The sequence below is a fragment of the Molothrus ater genome, chromosome 1 (genome assembly GCF_012460135.2).
Source record: "Molothrus ater isolate BHLD 08-10-18 breed brown headed cowbird chromosome 1, BPBGC_Mater_1.1, whole genome shotgun sequence".
NCBI lineage: Eukaryota > Metazoa > Chordata > Aves > Passeriformes > Icteridae > Molothrus > Molothrus ater.
Window position 1 is genome coordinate 38,330,609 of NC_050478.2, and position 16,034 is coordinate 38,346,642.

The 16,034-nt window shown below is 40.0% G+C and overlaps 1 protein-coding gene across 2 annotated transcripts in view; it reads right to left on the bottom strand.

Moving 5' to 3' along the window:
• The window catches only part of ZNF385D (zinc finger protein 385D), a 416,485-nt gene extending 404,684 nt beyond the window's left edge, over positions 1–11,801 (bottom strand). Inside the window, exon 1 of one of the 2 annotated variants that reach the window (XM_036399870.2) lies at positions 11,649–11,801. In XM_036399870.2, the coding sequence (XP_036255763.1) occupies positions 11,649–11,790 (142 nt within the window). In that variant the 5' untranslated portion in view covers positions 11,791–11,801. Of the gene's footprint in view, positions 1–11,267; positions 11,385–11,648 lie in introns of those variants that run through there. The other variant, XM_036399887.2, reaches the window with a different exon arrangement.
• Between the last annotated feature and the right edge of the window lie 4,233 nt (positions 11,802–16,034).

Below are 16,034 nucleotides of genomic sequence, written 5' to 3' on the forward strand. Positions count from 1 at the left end.
ACAGGTACTTAAGTTGCTACATGAGCACTAAGGTCATTTGAGTGTTTGTCTACCTGAAGCTCTTTTGAGAAGCCACAGCTCAAAACAAAAAAGAAGAAATTACTAGACACAAAAGACAAGAAATAAAGGTTTATGTACATAATCTCTAATGGATGGATGGCTGAAGGGTTAAAGGGAAAGATTTTATTATTCAACAAGAAAAAGGAGTGTGTCCAACTAAAAAAAAAAAAAAAAATCCCCGTCCACTCTTCCAGATGCCATAATGACATTTGAATTTCCCAATTACTTTCTACTGATTTCACAGTCAAGCACCCAACTATGGGTTGAACATGAGATGATGTAAGGTGAAAATGGACATCCTTCAGCTGCCTGATGCTCTCTGAGACCATGGTATTTCTGAGGAGGTATAAATCTATTACAGAACAGAAAGTTGTCTCAACCCCTATAAGAAAACAAAGTGATGTGTTTGAACTCTCTCCTTCCACGAACAACGCCTCAGAGAGGAAGGAGGCAGACCCACACAGAGGCACTCCATGCAGTGCCTAATTCTAATTTGGGGGCTACGTGGGCCCAAATCCATGCCTGTTCCTTCATGCACAAGAGCAGGTGCAAGTACAGTCAGGGCAATGTCTCTTATAGCAAGCAAAAGTCTCTCCCAGAAATGTGCTGGGTGTAGGAGTAGTGGATCATCAGGACAGAGCAAGTCTAATTTCATTCTCTGTGAACTGCAAATGCAATTTCTTTTGCTGCATCCTGGGAAAAGTACAGCAGCAAAACTATCCTCCCACGGTGGATTTACTAAAGTGATTTTTTAAAAATGAATGGAAAGAGAGAAAAAGAAACCTCATGAAGAATAAAACTCCATTACTTGTATATATTTTCAATTATACTGTCTAAAATGGAGGTTCAAATCTGACATCATAAAAGAATCTATTTTCTTTCAGCTATCAGTAAAGATATAAAAAAAAAAGTTCCAGGAGGGTGGGTGGTGTATCGCTACACAGAAAGCCAAAATAATCACTTTCCCTGTCTTCCCCATCCTCCCACATTTTCCTTTATGGGTTATTCTGCTTTTACTGCCTACATTCTTCACCTGAAGTCAAATCCTCTGTTTATGGCATCACAGTGGTTGCTGTGGAGGCTATTACGATGTACAAAGCCAAAAGTGATGAGTTCAAGTTTAGACTGAGCAGTAGTATCTCAAGAAATGTTTCTGAAGGAGTAGGAGATATTAAAGAAAAGAAAAAAAATAAATACAGAACATATATTGAAAACAAAGTAATTAACTTCTTAAATGACTGTTTGCCATCCTTCAATTATCACAACTGTTTTCAGATCTATTACTCCAATGGCTGCAGAGACTAAGTGCTGAACTACACAGATGGAAGCAAGCACACAACAGGAGCAGGCAGAGCTAACACAGATGGCAGCAGAGCTCCCAGCCACGCTGCTCAGTAGTGCCTGCTGTGATTGCTGCATGTCTTCTGTGGCAAAAACACCCAAACAGCAAAGTGTGGCAAACACAGACACGCAGAGCGCAGCGCTGCTCTGGCAGTGAGAGCTCCTCATGGCACCCTTTGCTCTGCACGTTCTTCTGTGCCAGGTTCAGGTCCTGTAAGTTATGACCAGAGAACACACATTCCTGAAAAAGCTATTAGTACATAGCAATTCATTCTGCTGCATGAATTGGCTTCAGACACCCTTTCTCAAACATAGACACGTTTTAAAAAACAACTGTTGAATTCTCAAGAAACACATAAAATATCAGAAATAGGAGAAATCCATCTTGGGATTTGCATCACTGCCAAATTTTCACAATTTTGGTAGCAGATAGAGTTCTTATTTTTTCCCTATATTAGGAAAATCATAAATGACTTCTATTTACCAAACTAGTTTCTCAATCATCTTTTGCCCCTAGCTTTGAAACCTGAAGTATTACCAGGACTGTAGGCTTCAAGGAAAACCACTGATCAAAGATTTCTGAATCATATCTGTACTGATAGAAGTTCTTACCCCTCTACTTGTTAAAAACAAAACCTGCAAAGAGCAGTGGAACAAAGATAAAATCTGATGTCAGATTTTAAAAAAACAAACACTTGAGGACAAGAGAAGGAAGAGAAAAATTCAAAAATAAGACTTTAATGGCCACAGAGCTCAATGAAAGGTCTTATTAAAATATTATTAAGCAATGAAAGTGAGTCTCTAAACAATCTTTTAACATGAGTGCCTTGAGACTGCTGGTGGGCCAATGTATCTTATTACATGACTGGAGAAGCATTAACAAATTAATTATACCAAATAGCTGAATTAATTAGGATATGTGGGACAATAGCAGTTAATACCAAAAGTCATAATGTGCTTTTTAAAGAAAAACAGTACTCTTTTATATCAGGAAAATATATTACCAGCAAGGTTGTACTACTGCATCCAGGCTATGTTACATGGAGATTTCTTACATAAGAATATTGACAGAAAATTGTGAAATTTACTTGTATGCTTGTATGCAAGAAGATACCAGGACATAATTACTCATTACTGTCCCAAAGCTGGGACCTTGTGGAGGATCAAAAAACCCAAAACAAACAAACCCAAACAGGACATAACAAAAAGACACACACCCCATACACCCAAAAAAACCAAAACCAAAACAAAACAAAACAAAAAAAAGTAAAGCTTTGGCTTTCAGGCTCTTTCCATAATGACCTGAGACTTCTGCGCTGTAATGACACTGGAACATGTCAGGTACTCAGGTTGCCAAGACCCTTCTCATCACAAACTCTTACCTGCACTTCTGGTTCATGCAGAGTTGAAGGGCCAGACAGCTGGCATACTCCTCTGTACTTCTCAAAAAGTTAGCTAAGTTTCTAGGTGAACTCAGATAATGGGCTGCAAGCCTAGGAATAGTTCGACTTATTTTTATTCAGAACATTATGGATTTAGCAAATTATTAGTTTTCCATAGTATCTTTTCTGGAACATCCTAAAATAAGATAGCTTTCATTATATTTTGTAAGTGGTACTTCAGATCATCAGTGGAATCACTTTAGCACCACTTACTCTTGGACTTATTTCTAGGAAGATGCCAGTTATCTAGAGCTCCCACTTTTCCAAAATTATCAGGCGCTCTTTGGGTTTTTGATGTGAAAAGGTAACCAGTTGCCAGACTTTGTGCACTCCTTCCTTGGATGTTTTCAAGACTGGATTGAAGAAAGCCTTGAGCAACCTGATCTTATCTCACAGCTGACATAGAGCAGGAGACTGGACTAGAGATGTTCCTTAGGATCCTTCCAACCTGAATCACTCTATGTATTCCTCAGGTTTCCACTAGATATGCTGAATACAATCAGAACTTATTGGATCTAAATATTTTAACTAGATTTAAAAAAAAAACAACCCAAAACAAACAAACAAACCAGCACCATCAAAGAGCCATATACAATTGTCAAAATACATCAATAAATAATTTTGCCACTTTCCTCTTTTTATGCTAAGAAAATCATAAAACAGAGTTTGAGTTTGCAGAATACAAAAGCCTTGGGCTAAAAATGTCCATCTGCCATCAAACTGGCATAATGTTGGTGCAGGAATAAGAGGGAAAAAAAGCTAGTCAAGGATGCTGCTTCAGCTTAACCCTCCCTGCAATGAAACAACTGCTCAATGCTGCTAAGAACTCTGAAAAGCTCTCAGGTGTCACTTAATCATCTCTTCTGTGAGATCATTTGTGTGCCTCTCCCTGTGCCAAAACTGAAGAATTCAGGAAGCCTGAAAAATCAGCTCCCTGATCTGGTGCATAGAGCAAGCAGCTACAGCCCACAAGATCAAACCCTTCCAAGATCGGAATCCCACTCCAGCCACTGCAGTTTCTGTAAGGTGATCCTTCTGCCACCTTTACACTTGTGATACAGTCCTCTCCCAAAAATTAAAGTAATTGAGCTGGGACTAGCTTTTCAGCCTGGACATTAAGAAAACAAAGACTACCCACGCAAACAAAAGCCCCAACAATATATGCTTCTGTTCTAAGCAGATTATTACCACTTCTCAGTGAAAAATAACAAGAAATCCTCCCCAATTGCACAATGAATAAAAACAGTGGTAAATTCTCTTTTGCTTCATTAGAACTTGCCTTTGTAGGCCAAATGCTCGAAGCAATTTAGGCTGCACCCAGCAGTACCATTAACACAAACAACTGACCATCCCTCAGGCAAGTTCAGTGTTAACTGAAATCAATAGCTGGACTGGGAGCAGTCCTGCCATAGAGAATTCCAACATCATCAGGACTGGTAAAGACCGTGTTTCCCTAAAACACATATAGTGATCTAAAAAAACCACTTTCTTCCAGATTTTAAATGGATTTACAGGCTTGAATATATCTTGGAATCCAAGTAGCTAGAAAGCCAGAAATTCACACCTCTAAGTTAAATAAAAATTGAATATTGTGTTCCCATTCTCTCTCATTCAGGTTTGAACATTGCAAGGAACACATTTGTGATGTCCGGATTTGATTATGAAGATGTCTTATATTTAAAAATTATGCAGAAGTCTTGAAACAATCTGCCCATTCCAGAACACAGCATCTCATCTGTTTTGCAGTCCTGCTGATACAAATGTAATGCAGGGGTCCCTTGATCTCTCTGTGTACAGCTTCTCATTACAGAACCTCCTCTCACTTACCCCCTAAAAAATTTTACTCCCACCCACTTCTTGTCTAGCAGCAACCATGACCTCCCACATGAAACCACAGTGACAATCAGCCAAAGAGATGAAACTGATGAGGACATCTGGTTACACTACATGAATTTACTCAATCCAACTTCTGGAGAAGGAGTATCTCTTCTCAACCTCCCATTCCTCCCCCTCACTACAAATGCCAGCAGTTTAGACAGCTCTGTAGTTTCAGAGCTTCAGAGCAATAAGTATTGAACAAAATACTGGAATGGTTTGAACAGCAAAGCACAATGCAGTCATTGACAATAACAACACTTTTTTCCACAGGCTCTTGGGTTCATTATCACAAACTAACAGTTCTACTTTAATCTGCCTTCAGGAGAAGGTTCTACCCACTAGTTCTTCCTCCCCGTTTCTACTTTTTGATGCTTTCTACAGGAATGTGGCATCCACAACTCAATGGAAATCGGTCATAGAGAAGACACAAAAAATATTCTTAGGCATCACAGTGCAGAAGACAAGACCACAAAGCCATCTTAAAAAGTACACATTTTAAAAAGTATTTTGGGCTTCTTTATTAAGAAGATCCTTCAGTATTTACCTTCCAAAAGCAACAAAGATTTTTTTTTCATGGAAATAAAGAAAATAATCGCAATTATACTACTACATAGTTAAAGCAAATGCTATTTAAAAACTCAAGGATTGCTAGTGTAATGCCTTTTTAATAAAAGTGCATTTATTTTCAAAACACTGCCTAAACAGCAACCAAAGTGCTATCTTCAAGCTCACTCACAAGGCAAGAGGTACAAATTGGCATTTGCTGGCTCAGCCTCCCTGCCCTGTAGCCCCTTCCTTTGCACCATGCCACTTCTCTAAATTATTCAAAGAATGCCATTATAGTTCTATTTAACTTGCTATTTAATGCTTCAACATATTAATCAGCACTAATTTAAAATCCATCAACAAAACAGAATGTGTCAAAGTGAACCTACAATAACAATATTCCTTGTTCAACTGTTATAGGAAATATTACATCCACTACACAAAGTCATATGCATGAGGGCAGAAAATGAAAACAGTTTCGGAAGGAAGTTAAATCCTTAGAGGGTAAAGACATTCCAGTTCTGGGGATGGCTTATGCTTCTACTGCTCAGAACAGCACTGGGAATAGCCCAAATTCATATGGGAAAGCAGTCAGGAGTTGCCACAGTTCCAATCAATTATTAAGGCAACATGACAAAACAAATTCAGTGCATAAACAGACATTCCAACTGTAGTTAATGGACAAGATGATTCATTGTTTTAACATGGCAAGCCTAAATGGAAAGACAAAAGCAGAGATGTTAAACTGAATATAGGACTGGAAACTTCCAGAAGCAAGTATAAAATGCCCTGGAGCCAGGGTTACTCAAAATATAAAATATTTTAGAATGTACTGAAATGAGATCTTTTCTATAGTTCTGTCAGAGTAATCATTTCACCTAGCTTCAGAATTTTCAACAGCAAAAGCCAAATGATCAGGAAAGTGATTCTTTCTTTTTTCCTTTCAGATCACACCTTGTACTTCCCAGCAAGGTGACTTGAGACTCTGTCTGACTAAAACTAGCCAAATATTCCATAACAAAATAAAAGTCAGAAAAATGTATCTGGTTATGAAATGGAAGGGAAGTCTTTGGTTTCTTAACTACATTTCTGTGCCAAAATTAGATTTAAATAAATATCAGAAAACTGTATTTGGAGTCTGCTTCTAAGATCTAGATGGTGGGTTTTTCATTCTACCATAAATTAAAATTTAGAATAATCTGTGGATTTTTAGCTATGATTCCTTATCTCTAATTGAGGAAGTTATAATGCTAGGCTTTATCAGTATCATAAATATCCTCTTCCATGAACTAGGCATCCACTAGGATATCACCTTTCTTACAGGGAATAATTTGAAAAACAAAACAAAAGAAATAAACAAGTTTTTACAAACAAAAAACCAGAAACAACCACAGAAGAGGTAACAGCTAGCTGGCATTTACATCAAAGGAAAAAGAGAAAGGTTAATCAAGTTAAAATATGTTTGGTAAACCAACCCCTCATTTTCTCCAGGCCAAAACCCTTCCTTACTCATCCATTTGTTTGGAAAGCCTTGCCTTCAGAGCAAGGTCTGCATTACACAGCAAACACACTGCCTTACTAATGAGACCCCAAAAGTGGCTGAGGCATCAAAGTATCAGTGGATGTAAACAGAAATAACATCAATGTTCACACATTCTGAACATATAGGCTAGGAAATGTTTCAATATTTAAAACCTACCTGGACATTATTCCAGCTGATCACAGAAAAGTTGTTTACTTGCTTTAAGAAAACTTCTATTCCTTTATATTAAACATATACATACATACATATATACATATATATATATATATATATATATATATATATAGCCTGCCTTCATTTCAGAATTTCAGACATTTATTTTCACAAATGCTACAATAAGGCACATATAAAAAGTGAGGTGAGAGAACTATGCCTCAAGCAAAACAGAAGATTTGGTTATGACTACCTCAACACGACCAACAACATTATTTCCCAGGAGACAGAGAAGGAAGACAAGGAAAAGCCAACAGAAAATACTGAAGTACATTCTTGAATATTTCAAGAAGAAATGTAAAAAGATGAGAACATCTGAAACTGGAAAGCTCAAGCATAATTTAATTTTCTTACTAAATTCCTTACTAACTGTGGAATTAGTCCAGTCCAGGAGCAACCTGGATGCTTGCACATGTGCATACAACTGAGCTCATTCAAGAGGAGAACTATGAACAGGTTTGTAGAGAGTTCTGTTTCCCTCTCTCTCCATTCTCCCAGCAGTTCAACACAGCTGGAAGAGACCACGTCTCTGCAGCAATGATACATTGACTTCTACCCTTCCCACACTACCTTCCATTACATAAAACAGATATGGCAACAACAGTTTTTGTCTTATTCTGTGACAACTCTAGATAGGTGAAGACTAAAATTAGTCAGCAGATCCAGGTGAAACAGTGGTCTGTGTTGCCAGAGCTCATAATCATTTATCCAGCCTACCTGGGTATAATTCAACATATTGGCATAAAACCAATTGATTTCATTGTGCTGGCTGAAGCACAGAGGACTTGCACTTGCCAGTCTAAATATGGCACATTTTGTGAGCTCTTTTTAAAAAAAATCAAATAAATTGAAAGTAATTGTTTTCTGTCTAAAACTGCACCTGTGTTGACAACACACTCCTATACATACATCCAGCACTATTTACTTGTGCTGTTTTCCCCTGGTAGGTGTTTTTATACTAACTTTCACATAGTTTTAAAAGGGATATAAAACATTGCTTTCTCTCCAGAAGTTATTTCTGGTGATACAAAGTAATTTAAAACTTATTTCTGTTTCATAGCTTTCAGTCACAATCTTTCCATAGCTACTTCTCAAGGGAGGAGGTTTCCTCATACAAATATTTCAAAGTTTTCTCAAGCAGTACACTAAAATATTACTTTATGTACATATTTTTTGTTATGTTACTTCTTAATCTCTTCTGCCTAAAGAGAATCTGTAATAGAATTCTGGCTGCAGCTGTCAGTTTTCAAGTTCTTTGGAAATTTTACAGGTAAGTTGCCAATGATAACCCAACATTAAATAATTTTAAAATGGACTTTTTACAAGACTCTTAATATTCATCGTCTCAAGAGGATCTTGAACTTTTTGCTAGAATCTTGACAAGACTTCATTTACTGTATAGATCACAATGGGTGGGAATGCTAGTTCTGCATTATATTGCTTTACATGGTATGAAACCAAAAATCCTGTAAAACAAGAACTTTACACATGAGATCACAAGGACATTTTCAAATTTGTATTTTTAAATATCAGAAAAGTATAAAAAAGTCTCCGTAAGTCCTCATGTAAAAGGTGTGAAGAATGTCAAAGCTGGAAAATATTTGTAACTTGACTCAGTTAAATGGCAGGTTTGCTCAGCTGCAACTCAATATGCACCCCGCCAATTTAGATCCTTAAGTGATGCCCAAATAAACATATCTTAATCCAAACATACACAGAAATATTGTGCATGGTCTTCAGATGGTGTCAATCATAACAGTGCTGTTGAGATCCATAGAGCTATGACACCTTTTACCAAGGCAGGACGGTGGCCCATTTAAATGCTTTTGTAGCAAAAACAGAGATTAGGAAGAAATGTTACTTCCCAAGAAACATTATTTCCCAAATTTCAAAGTATTTCATATAGCTCTGTTGTGAACAATTCCCACCTCACTTTGATAACTGAATGCAGGCAGGTATAAATGTGTCAGTCTCTTTGCTAGTTAAAAATCATTGGCAGTTCATATGCCACAATTTTATTTTAGCTATATCTCACTTACAACCCCTCTAATGCTTTAGCTTAAACATTTTAAGTAAGTTATCTGTTCCTGCATGATGAATTTATCAACACTGCTTACAGAAGCTGAAATTTACTTAAAAGCCCATTCTTGGAAAAGAGAGTGTTTCTGTAACTTTGAAAATTTTGTAAGCATACTAAAGTAATGTCACATCTTTGGTTTTCACCCCAAATATTTCCCAATAGCACACAATCGGCATGAAGGACATGCAAATTACTCTAATTTCATTTTTACCTTGCATTTGGAGCTGTCAAAGGTTAGTAAATGATCTGGTGACTAAGTCTAGTTCACTTTGCAAAGGCAATACAATAGAGTGCTTATTTTTAAATGACAGTTGAAAGGATGCAAAGTGCATGGGCTTCAGTGTAATTCAGTGTTCTGTGTTGTTGCAGTAACTACTTAAATGTGAATTCAGTATGATATGATACTTTAGAAAACATTTATAAGAAGCAATCCTGATAGACTGAAGCATACCACACCTTTTTTCTTAAGGTAAATTAGAACCAAGTTATTTTATAACTCCATAATGTAACTAATTTAATTTAGAGCTATTATGATAATACATCAATCATAGCAGCATATGCAGGATCATAAACTTTGCCACAATTGCACAGCTGAATCAGCCAAATGTTTTCAGTTTGGCCCGACACCTCACACTACACAGTCTGTGGATTCAATCCTGGCTCTTCCTAGGTCAGTGGCAAAATTCCCACTGAATTCACTGCATCCAGAATTTTATTTTGGTCTGTGTGCCTAGCTACTGTGTAATACCTACATATAACAGGTACCCACCTTAAAGGAATCCCATCAACATGTGAGTCCCTACTACCAGCATTACAGTCCAAATTAATAGGATAAATATTTACAATTACTTTTAAACAACCACTTTTCTTCTCTAAATGGACAACACTTTTTTTTCCCTACAGAATTTATTTTAGAGAGGTTTTGATATCCACTGACAAAATCTTTGCTCCAACTTTTAGTCTGCTTCCTCTTTTGGCTTGTGAAAGGGGCAGAAAGAAGTAAAATGGAAAAGGAGATGTTGCTGCAGAAGCACTCCAGCTCAGAAACATCCAGGTGACAGTCAATTGGAAGAAACACTGAGTTTGCTTTCATATCAGACCTGCATTTGAGTGTATTAATTTCTTAGCAAGCATTTTCTCAAAATGCCAACACCTGAGGTACCAGGCTCCCCATCATCCCAACATTTTTGTCATCAAGATTACTGAATGAGCTACAGCAACCTCTGGACTTGTACAAATCACTCCTTCAGCCAAATTAGCTTCTCAGGAAAGGACACAAAGTTACTTTGGGGACTAACATAACAACAAACAATTGCAAATTGACGCAGAACTCAAACACAACTTAAGCAGTTACTCTACCCTTGAAGGATTAGGTCAGATACCTCTGCAAACCCACTTACCCGAATAGTGGATTTAAAACCCAAGGGGGAACACACAGCTAGAACAAATTCTAGTGAGATTTCCAGACACTGCAACCAGATCCACAACAACCTCTGAGGTTTGTTCCTCAAAGCAGAGATCGGTGACAGCCAAGCAGCACAGTAAGGAAACCGTACACGACAGCTTTGGCTCTGGGTAAACTGCATTCAGTGTTTAGCACACAAGGGTCATGAACCTCAACAACTGCTTCCAATAGTTCGTGAAACACCACTCCGCTCTATGTCTTCAAAGTCAGGATCTGATTTTGGGAGAACTGTCTGTGTGCTGTTTAGCCTTCAAAGAGAGCATCTGCCTCCCCGAACAAGTAAGGGAGGAGGAGACAGCAGCACACAGGGCAATATTTTCAACAGTGCTTTCCGGGCATTAAGATCGTGAAAGCCAAAAGAGATTTCGGGGACTCTTCTCAGGGTCACTGGCGTTTGCCAGATGAGAAATGCTTTCTGCAAAAATGATCAAACAAGCCGCTGTCAAAGCAAGATGCCAAAACGCGCGCGAACACCGTTCCTCTCCTTTCGCCTCGGCAAATAAAAGACATAAGGCGCAGCTCGGCGGAATTTGGGAGCAGGGAGCTCCTCTCCCTCCGCACCCGCTGGAGGGGAAAGGAGAAAAGGATGCCCCTGCCCCGGCCGGGCAATACAAGTCCCGGGCAAGTTGGCCTCGAGGCTGCCCCGCGCGGACCTCGGGGCTCCCGTCCCGCCGAGCCCCGCCGCGGCCGCCCCCTTACCGTGCCGGGGCTGGGGCTTGGCGCCCGGCGCCTTCTCCTTCCTGCCGCCCGCCGCGCTCCGCATCCGCCAGCTCGCCGCCCCCCTGCCCAGCGCGCCGGCCATGCCGCGGGCGGCACCCGATCCCGGCGGGAGAGCGCGGGGGCGGCGGCGGAGCGCGGGACGCGCTGCCCGGCGGCGGCGGCGGGCGGGAGCAGCGCGGTCCCCGCGGACCCGCCTCCGCCCGGGCCGGTGTCAATCAGCGCGGGCGGGCAGCGCCCAGCCCGGGCAGCGCCGCCCCGCGCCCCTCGCCCCGCTCTCCGGGCACCGGGAGCTGCCCCGGGGACCGCGCCCACCCCCCACTGCCCGGCCAGGTCCGTGCGCCGCCAGCCCCCTGCTCCTACCGTAGGGAGCGAGAGCATCGGAGGCGGCGGTGATGCGCTCCTGGGATGAGAAGAATTCCGCGCTTGGGAAATGACAGCCCTCGGCACAAACCTCCTCCTGCCCGCCGGCAAGTCCTCCTACAGCACCTTCCCTGAAAAACATGTGTACGTTACCCCCTGCCATCAAAATCATTGGTTGTGCACACTCCTGACTCCATACCGATGAGTAACTCAACCTGAGATTCCCACTTCCCACAAGACCATGTGTGGTGAGACAACAGCCTGCCTCCCTCCCTCCCTCACCTCCGCGGAGCACCCTCTTCTTCCTCGCTAGAGTCCCGGGGACTCCTCCGGCCATCGACTTCCCCCCCTGGCTTTGGCGAGGGGCCGCCAAAATTTCTGTAGAAGGATTATTGCAGTGCAAGAAACATAATGCGTAAAACTTTTGTTTGCAATCTTAGGAATAAATCCGCTTGCATATCAAATTATAGTAGCGACTGCAGCAGCCCTGAAAAGTTATTCTATGGTTGATTTTTCATTTTTCATATACACACACACATATATATATGTGGTCAGCACTTCCACAAAATGTATCCTTCTTTCTATATGGACACAAAAGTACAGAGAAAATCTATGCAGAATTTGCACTGATTGAAAGAGGAGGAGGGAGAGAGAAGAAAAATAAACCCTTCTTCATGTGCCACTCTATTCCATCTCTGTTTCCTTTATTTCAAAAAACTTGTGGAGATAGATAATTAGGATTTGTTATCATCATTTTAAAACTTTATTTGGAAACTTACTCAGATCCAGGTTGCTATATTTTAATTAATATTTCATTTTGAAAGACTCTTCAGCTTTGAAACTCAAACAGCCAAGGTGTAAAGGAGCCATAGCTGGCCCATAGCAGCAGTGTCTTGTCCTCCAGTAAAAATTACCCTCCTTCTTCGCAATGCCCATCTCCACCAACAGCCCCTGTTAGGCTCTCATCCCTCTCAAGCCCCGGCTGTCCCCCACTGCTGCCGCTCTGCCTCACCTGTGAATTGTGGCTCGCACAAGTGAGTCAGGAGTGCCAGAAGGCTGCCAGAGCTGTTGGTGCTCCAACACGCTGCACCAGGGGTGATTTTCATTAGTGCTGAGAATGATTCATGTGAGCAAGGATCACTGACCTTGACCTCACAGGCACAGATACACCCTGTGGTGATGAATGTAATAGAATAAACAGTTAGATGCGACTGCTTGCTCCCTCTTGCAGTGTTGTTCTTGCCCAACTCTATTGCTCTAGAATACAAATAGTGACTCATTTGCTTACCCTCATAACACCACATTTAGAAACCTGCTATTCATCTCCACTTGAAGGGTCTTGAATAAATATACTCCCAAAACGGCTGATTTAAATCACATATATTTTTATCACTTGACACTGTTTCTGTTGTTATTGATAAAGACTACACAAGTGGGTGTGTGGTGTATCATGTCACTGCTGAGGAAGTTTTTTATAGTGAATGGTCTTTTGTTAAATCTACTTTTATAAGAGTATTTACACAGGGGAGAAGGAAGGAAGAAAGAAAAACAAAAGGAAATACATCTGGGGATCTATCTCCTTTTGCTAAGAATAAGAAAACCCTACAGCAATTTTTTGGAATGCAAATGAAAAATAGAGTATAAAAGTGTTTTGTAGAGAGCAATATTTTTAAATGATGTAAAAATATATTCCATATAAAACAAAGTATCCGTGAGGAGGAAAAGTCTGCAGTAGCTGCATGCAGATTTAATATTCCAGAACAGCCCTAATAAAAAGGGAAAAAGAAAAATAAGACTTGTACCAATCTTACATACTTAATTTGTCACTGTGAAAAGAGTTAACTTTGCAGAAACTTCCACAGCTGAAAAAATATATTTGCAACCCCTCCTTGAAATATTGATTTTTCTATTTTCAACATCAAATATTTTTCTTTTTCTGTTTTAAAGGAGTCTTCTTAATATTATTGTTCAGTTCATACCTGTTATCATTATCATTATCATAATCATACAGATTATCATGCTTCATCATTTGCCAAAAAAAGGTGGAATTGATAATATGAGAAGCTTCTGTTGAGAAGGTGGAGATATAATAAAATTATAATACTGAAGAGCTACCTCTGTGTTTCATACTGTCATTTCTTTGCCATGGCATCATAGGTTTCAAGCTAATTTTTGTTTAGTCTTGTTTATGTTTCCTGCTCATTTTGCATTGGAGATGTACAACTGTTCCCATGTATTAACTTCGGGCTGTTTTTCCACTGGCAAATGAGTATTTGGGTGTCATATCTCTCTGTTTAGCATGCTCTTTGCACATAAGCACAAAACAGACTGGTGGTTTGAGTGTGTGTTCTAAATTTTGCTTTTGCTGAACAGACTTATTCAGACCTTCACAAATAGGAGCACTGCCATACTTGCTTTTTTGCTTAGGCATCTGTTGTTTTACCTAAGAACATTATGGAAGCATTTCCAGTAGTACAGGTTCTGAGTGCTGAAATTATTATATTTCCTTCTGTTGGAAAGAGAAACATACAGTACATTCTGAGGATATGACCTCAGATTGGGAAGGCTCAGACCAAGGTACCAATTCACCTCTAACTCAGAAGACTTGGACTCTTCTGTCCCTTCCCACCTTCCAGTCCAATACTTGATGTCAACATCCTCATAATTTACTATTACCATGAATTTTCTCTGTTATTTTTGTTCTGATGACATCTACTTCTCCCAATCTGGTCAAATAGAAAAGAGCTAGTCAAAGAGAAAAGCAGTTCACAAAATTACACTGATTCCTTGCAGACCACCACTTGACATTCCACATGGGAATCTGTGCCCCTCCAGAAGATGCCTCAAAGTTACAAAGCATCACAAGAGATTTTGTACAAACCACACAAAAGCTGAATAACAAGCAGCACATCTTTTTCAAATTTTTTTACTGCACTGACCTACCTGTCTGCGGCTGCCCTACTCTGCTCAGTGCAGGTGCAGAGCTGCAGCAAAGCAGCTGAACTGGCACTCATCCCCCGGCTTGCTCTTTCACAGCAACCTCAGCTGGTTTCATGCGCTATTTTGTGCCATCCAGTGCAGGGTCCTCTTGTGCTTCCTGGTGCTGGAGAAATTAGAAAAACAGCAGGGTGTCTTTGGTTGCAGCTGCAACACAAGGCACAGAGCAGAAGTTAGGTTGTGGTGGCCCTTGCCTTGACAGTAGAGGTGTTTGCCCCTACCACAACTTTATAATCTTCTGTATAATCTGAGTCTTATTTCTTCCACGTTCCAGGGGCAGCTCTGCACATACAAGTCCAGCAAGGATACTGTGCCTGCACACAGGGCAGCAGGGATCCCCACCAGCCCAAAACCATAAGAGTGCTGCTGCCCAGAGCTGTTTGAAGCAGACTTCAAGGCTAATCTTAAGTCATATTTTTGGCTTCTTGTGCTCATAATTATTCCACAAACCTGGGCGTAGGTTTAAAGGGCTGGCTAGAGTCATAGAAAATGAACATGCAATGATGACAGATCTTAGTACTAGAAGTCTGACAAAAAAAAACAGCCACTAAAATCACATTCAATGAAGCAGAAATAGTGATTTATCATCGTATCTACAAAACAGAATTTTTAGGTTACATATTCAAAAATTAAAGGACACTTCAAGTCCCAGAATCCTTAAGTGTAATATTGTTTCTCCTACTCCCACAAACTAGGGAAAAAATAGATAACTGTGAAACAATGTCACAATGCAAAGCAACATTTTTGTTCTCTCTGCCCTTGCCTGTGCTTCTTTTTGAACATTTCTGTTCCTTCCGCTATTACTCCTAACACCAGAAAAGTTCTTTCCCAGCAAGTGGAAGGGAAGGGATACATTTCAATGGGTAATACAGAGGACACGATTCATAAACTGCACTACACGTTTCATGCTGCATAGACTTTGATCCAGTTGACTGCAAAAAGCAATCAAGGATCTGCCTGAAGAATCAGGGGTGCCGGATAGATGCACCAGACAGATAAATATGGAAATTTAGAAAGCCCACAGGATACAATTTTGACCTTTGAGCATTTCAGCTACTATTCTAGAAGCTCAAATATTAAATGATCCTATTACATATTGAACATCCTGCCAAAAGTCAATTTTCTCCAAACTTTTACACAAATCTGATCAGAAGGACTTACTTGAATCATAGTCCTGTCTCTGAAAGTCCTTTAGTTGCAGGACAGACTTGTCTGCATGGTTTTGTCTTCTCATTCAATATGCAGAAAAAACTACAGTATTTGAATTCTCAAGTTCATTTATCCCAGTATTGATGCATGAGATATTTTACTATTTCACTATGTAACTTACAGCAGGCTGGGGAAACTGCATGTACAAATACATCACCAATACAATGAGCAAACATTTAG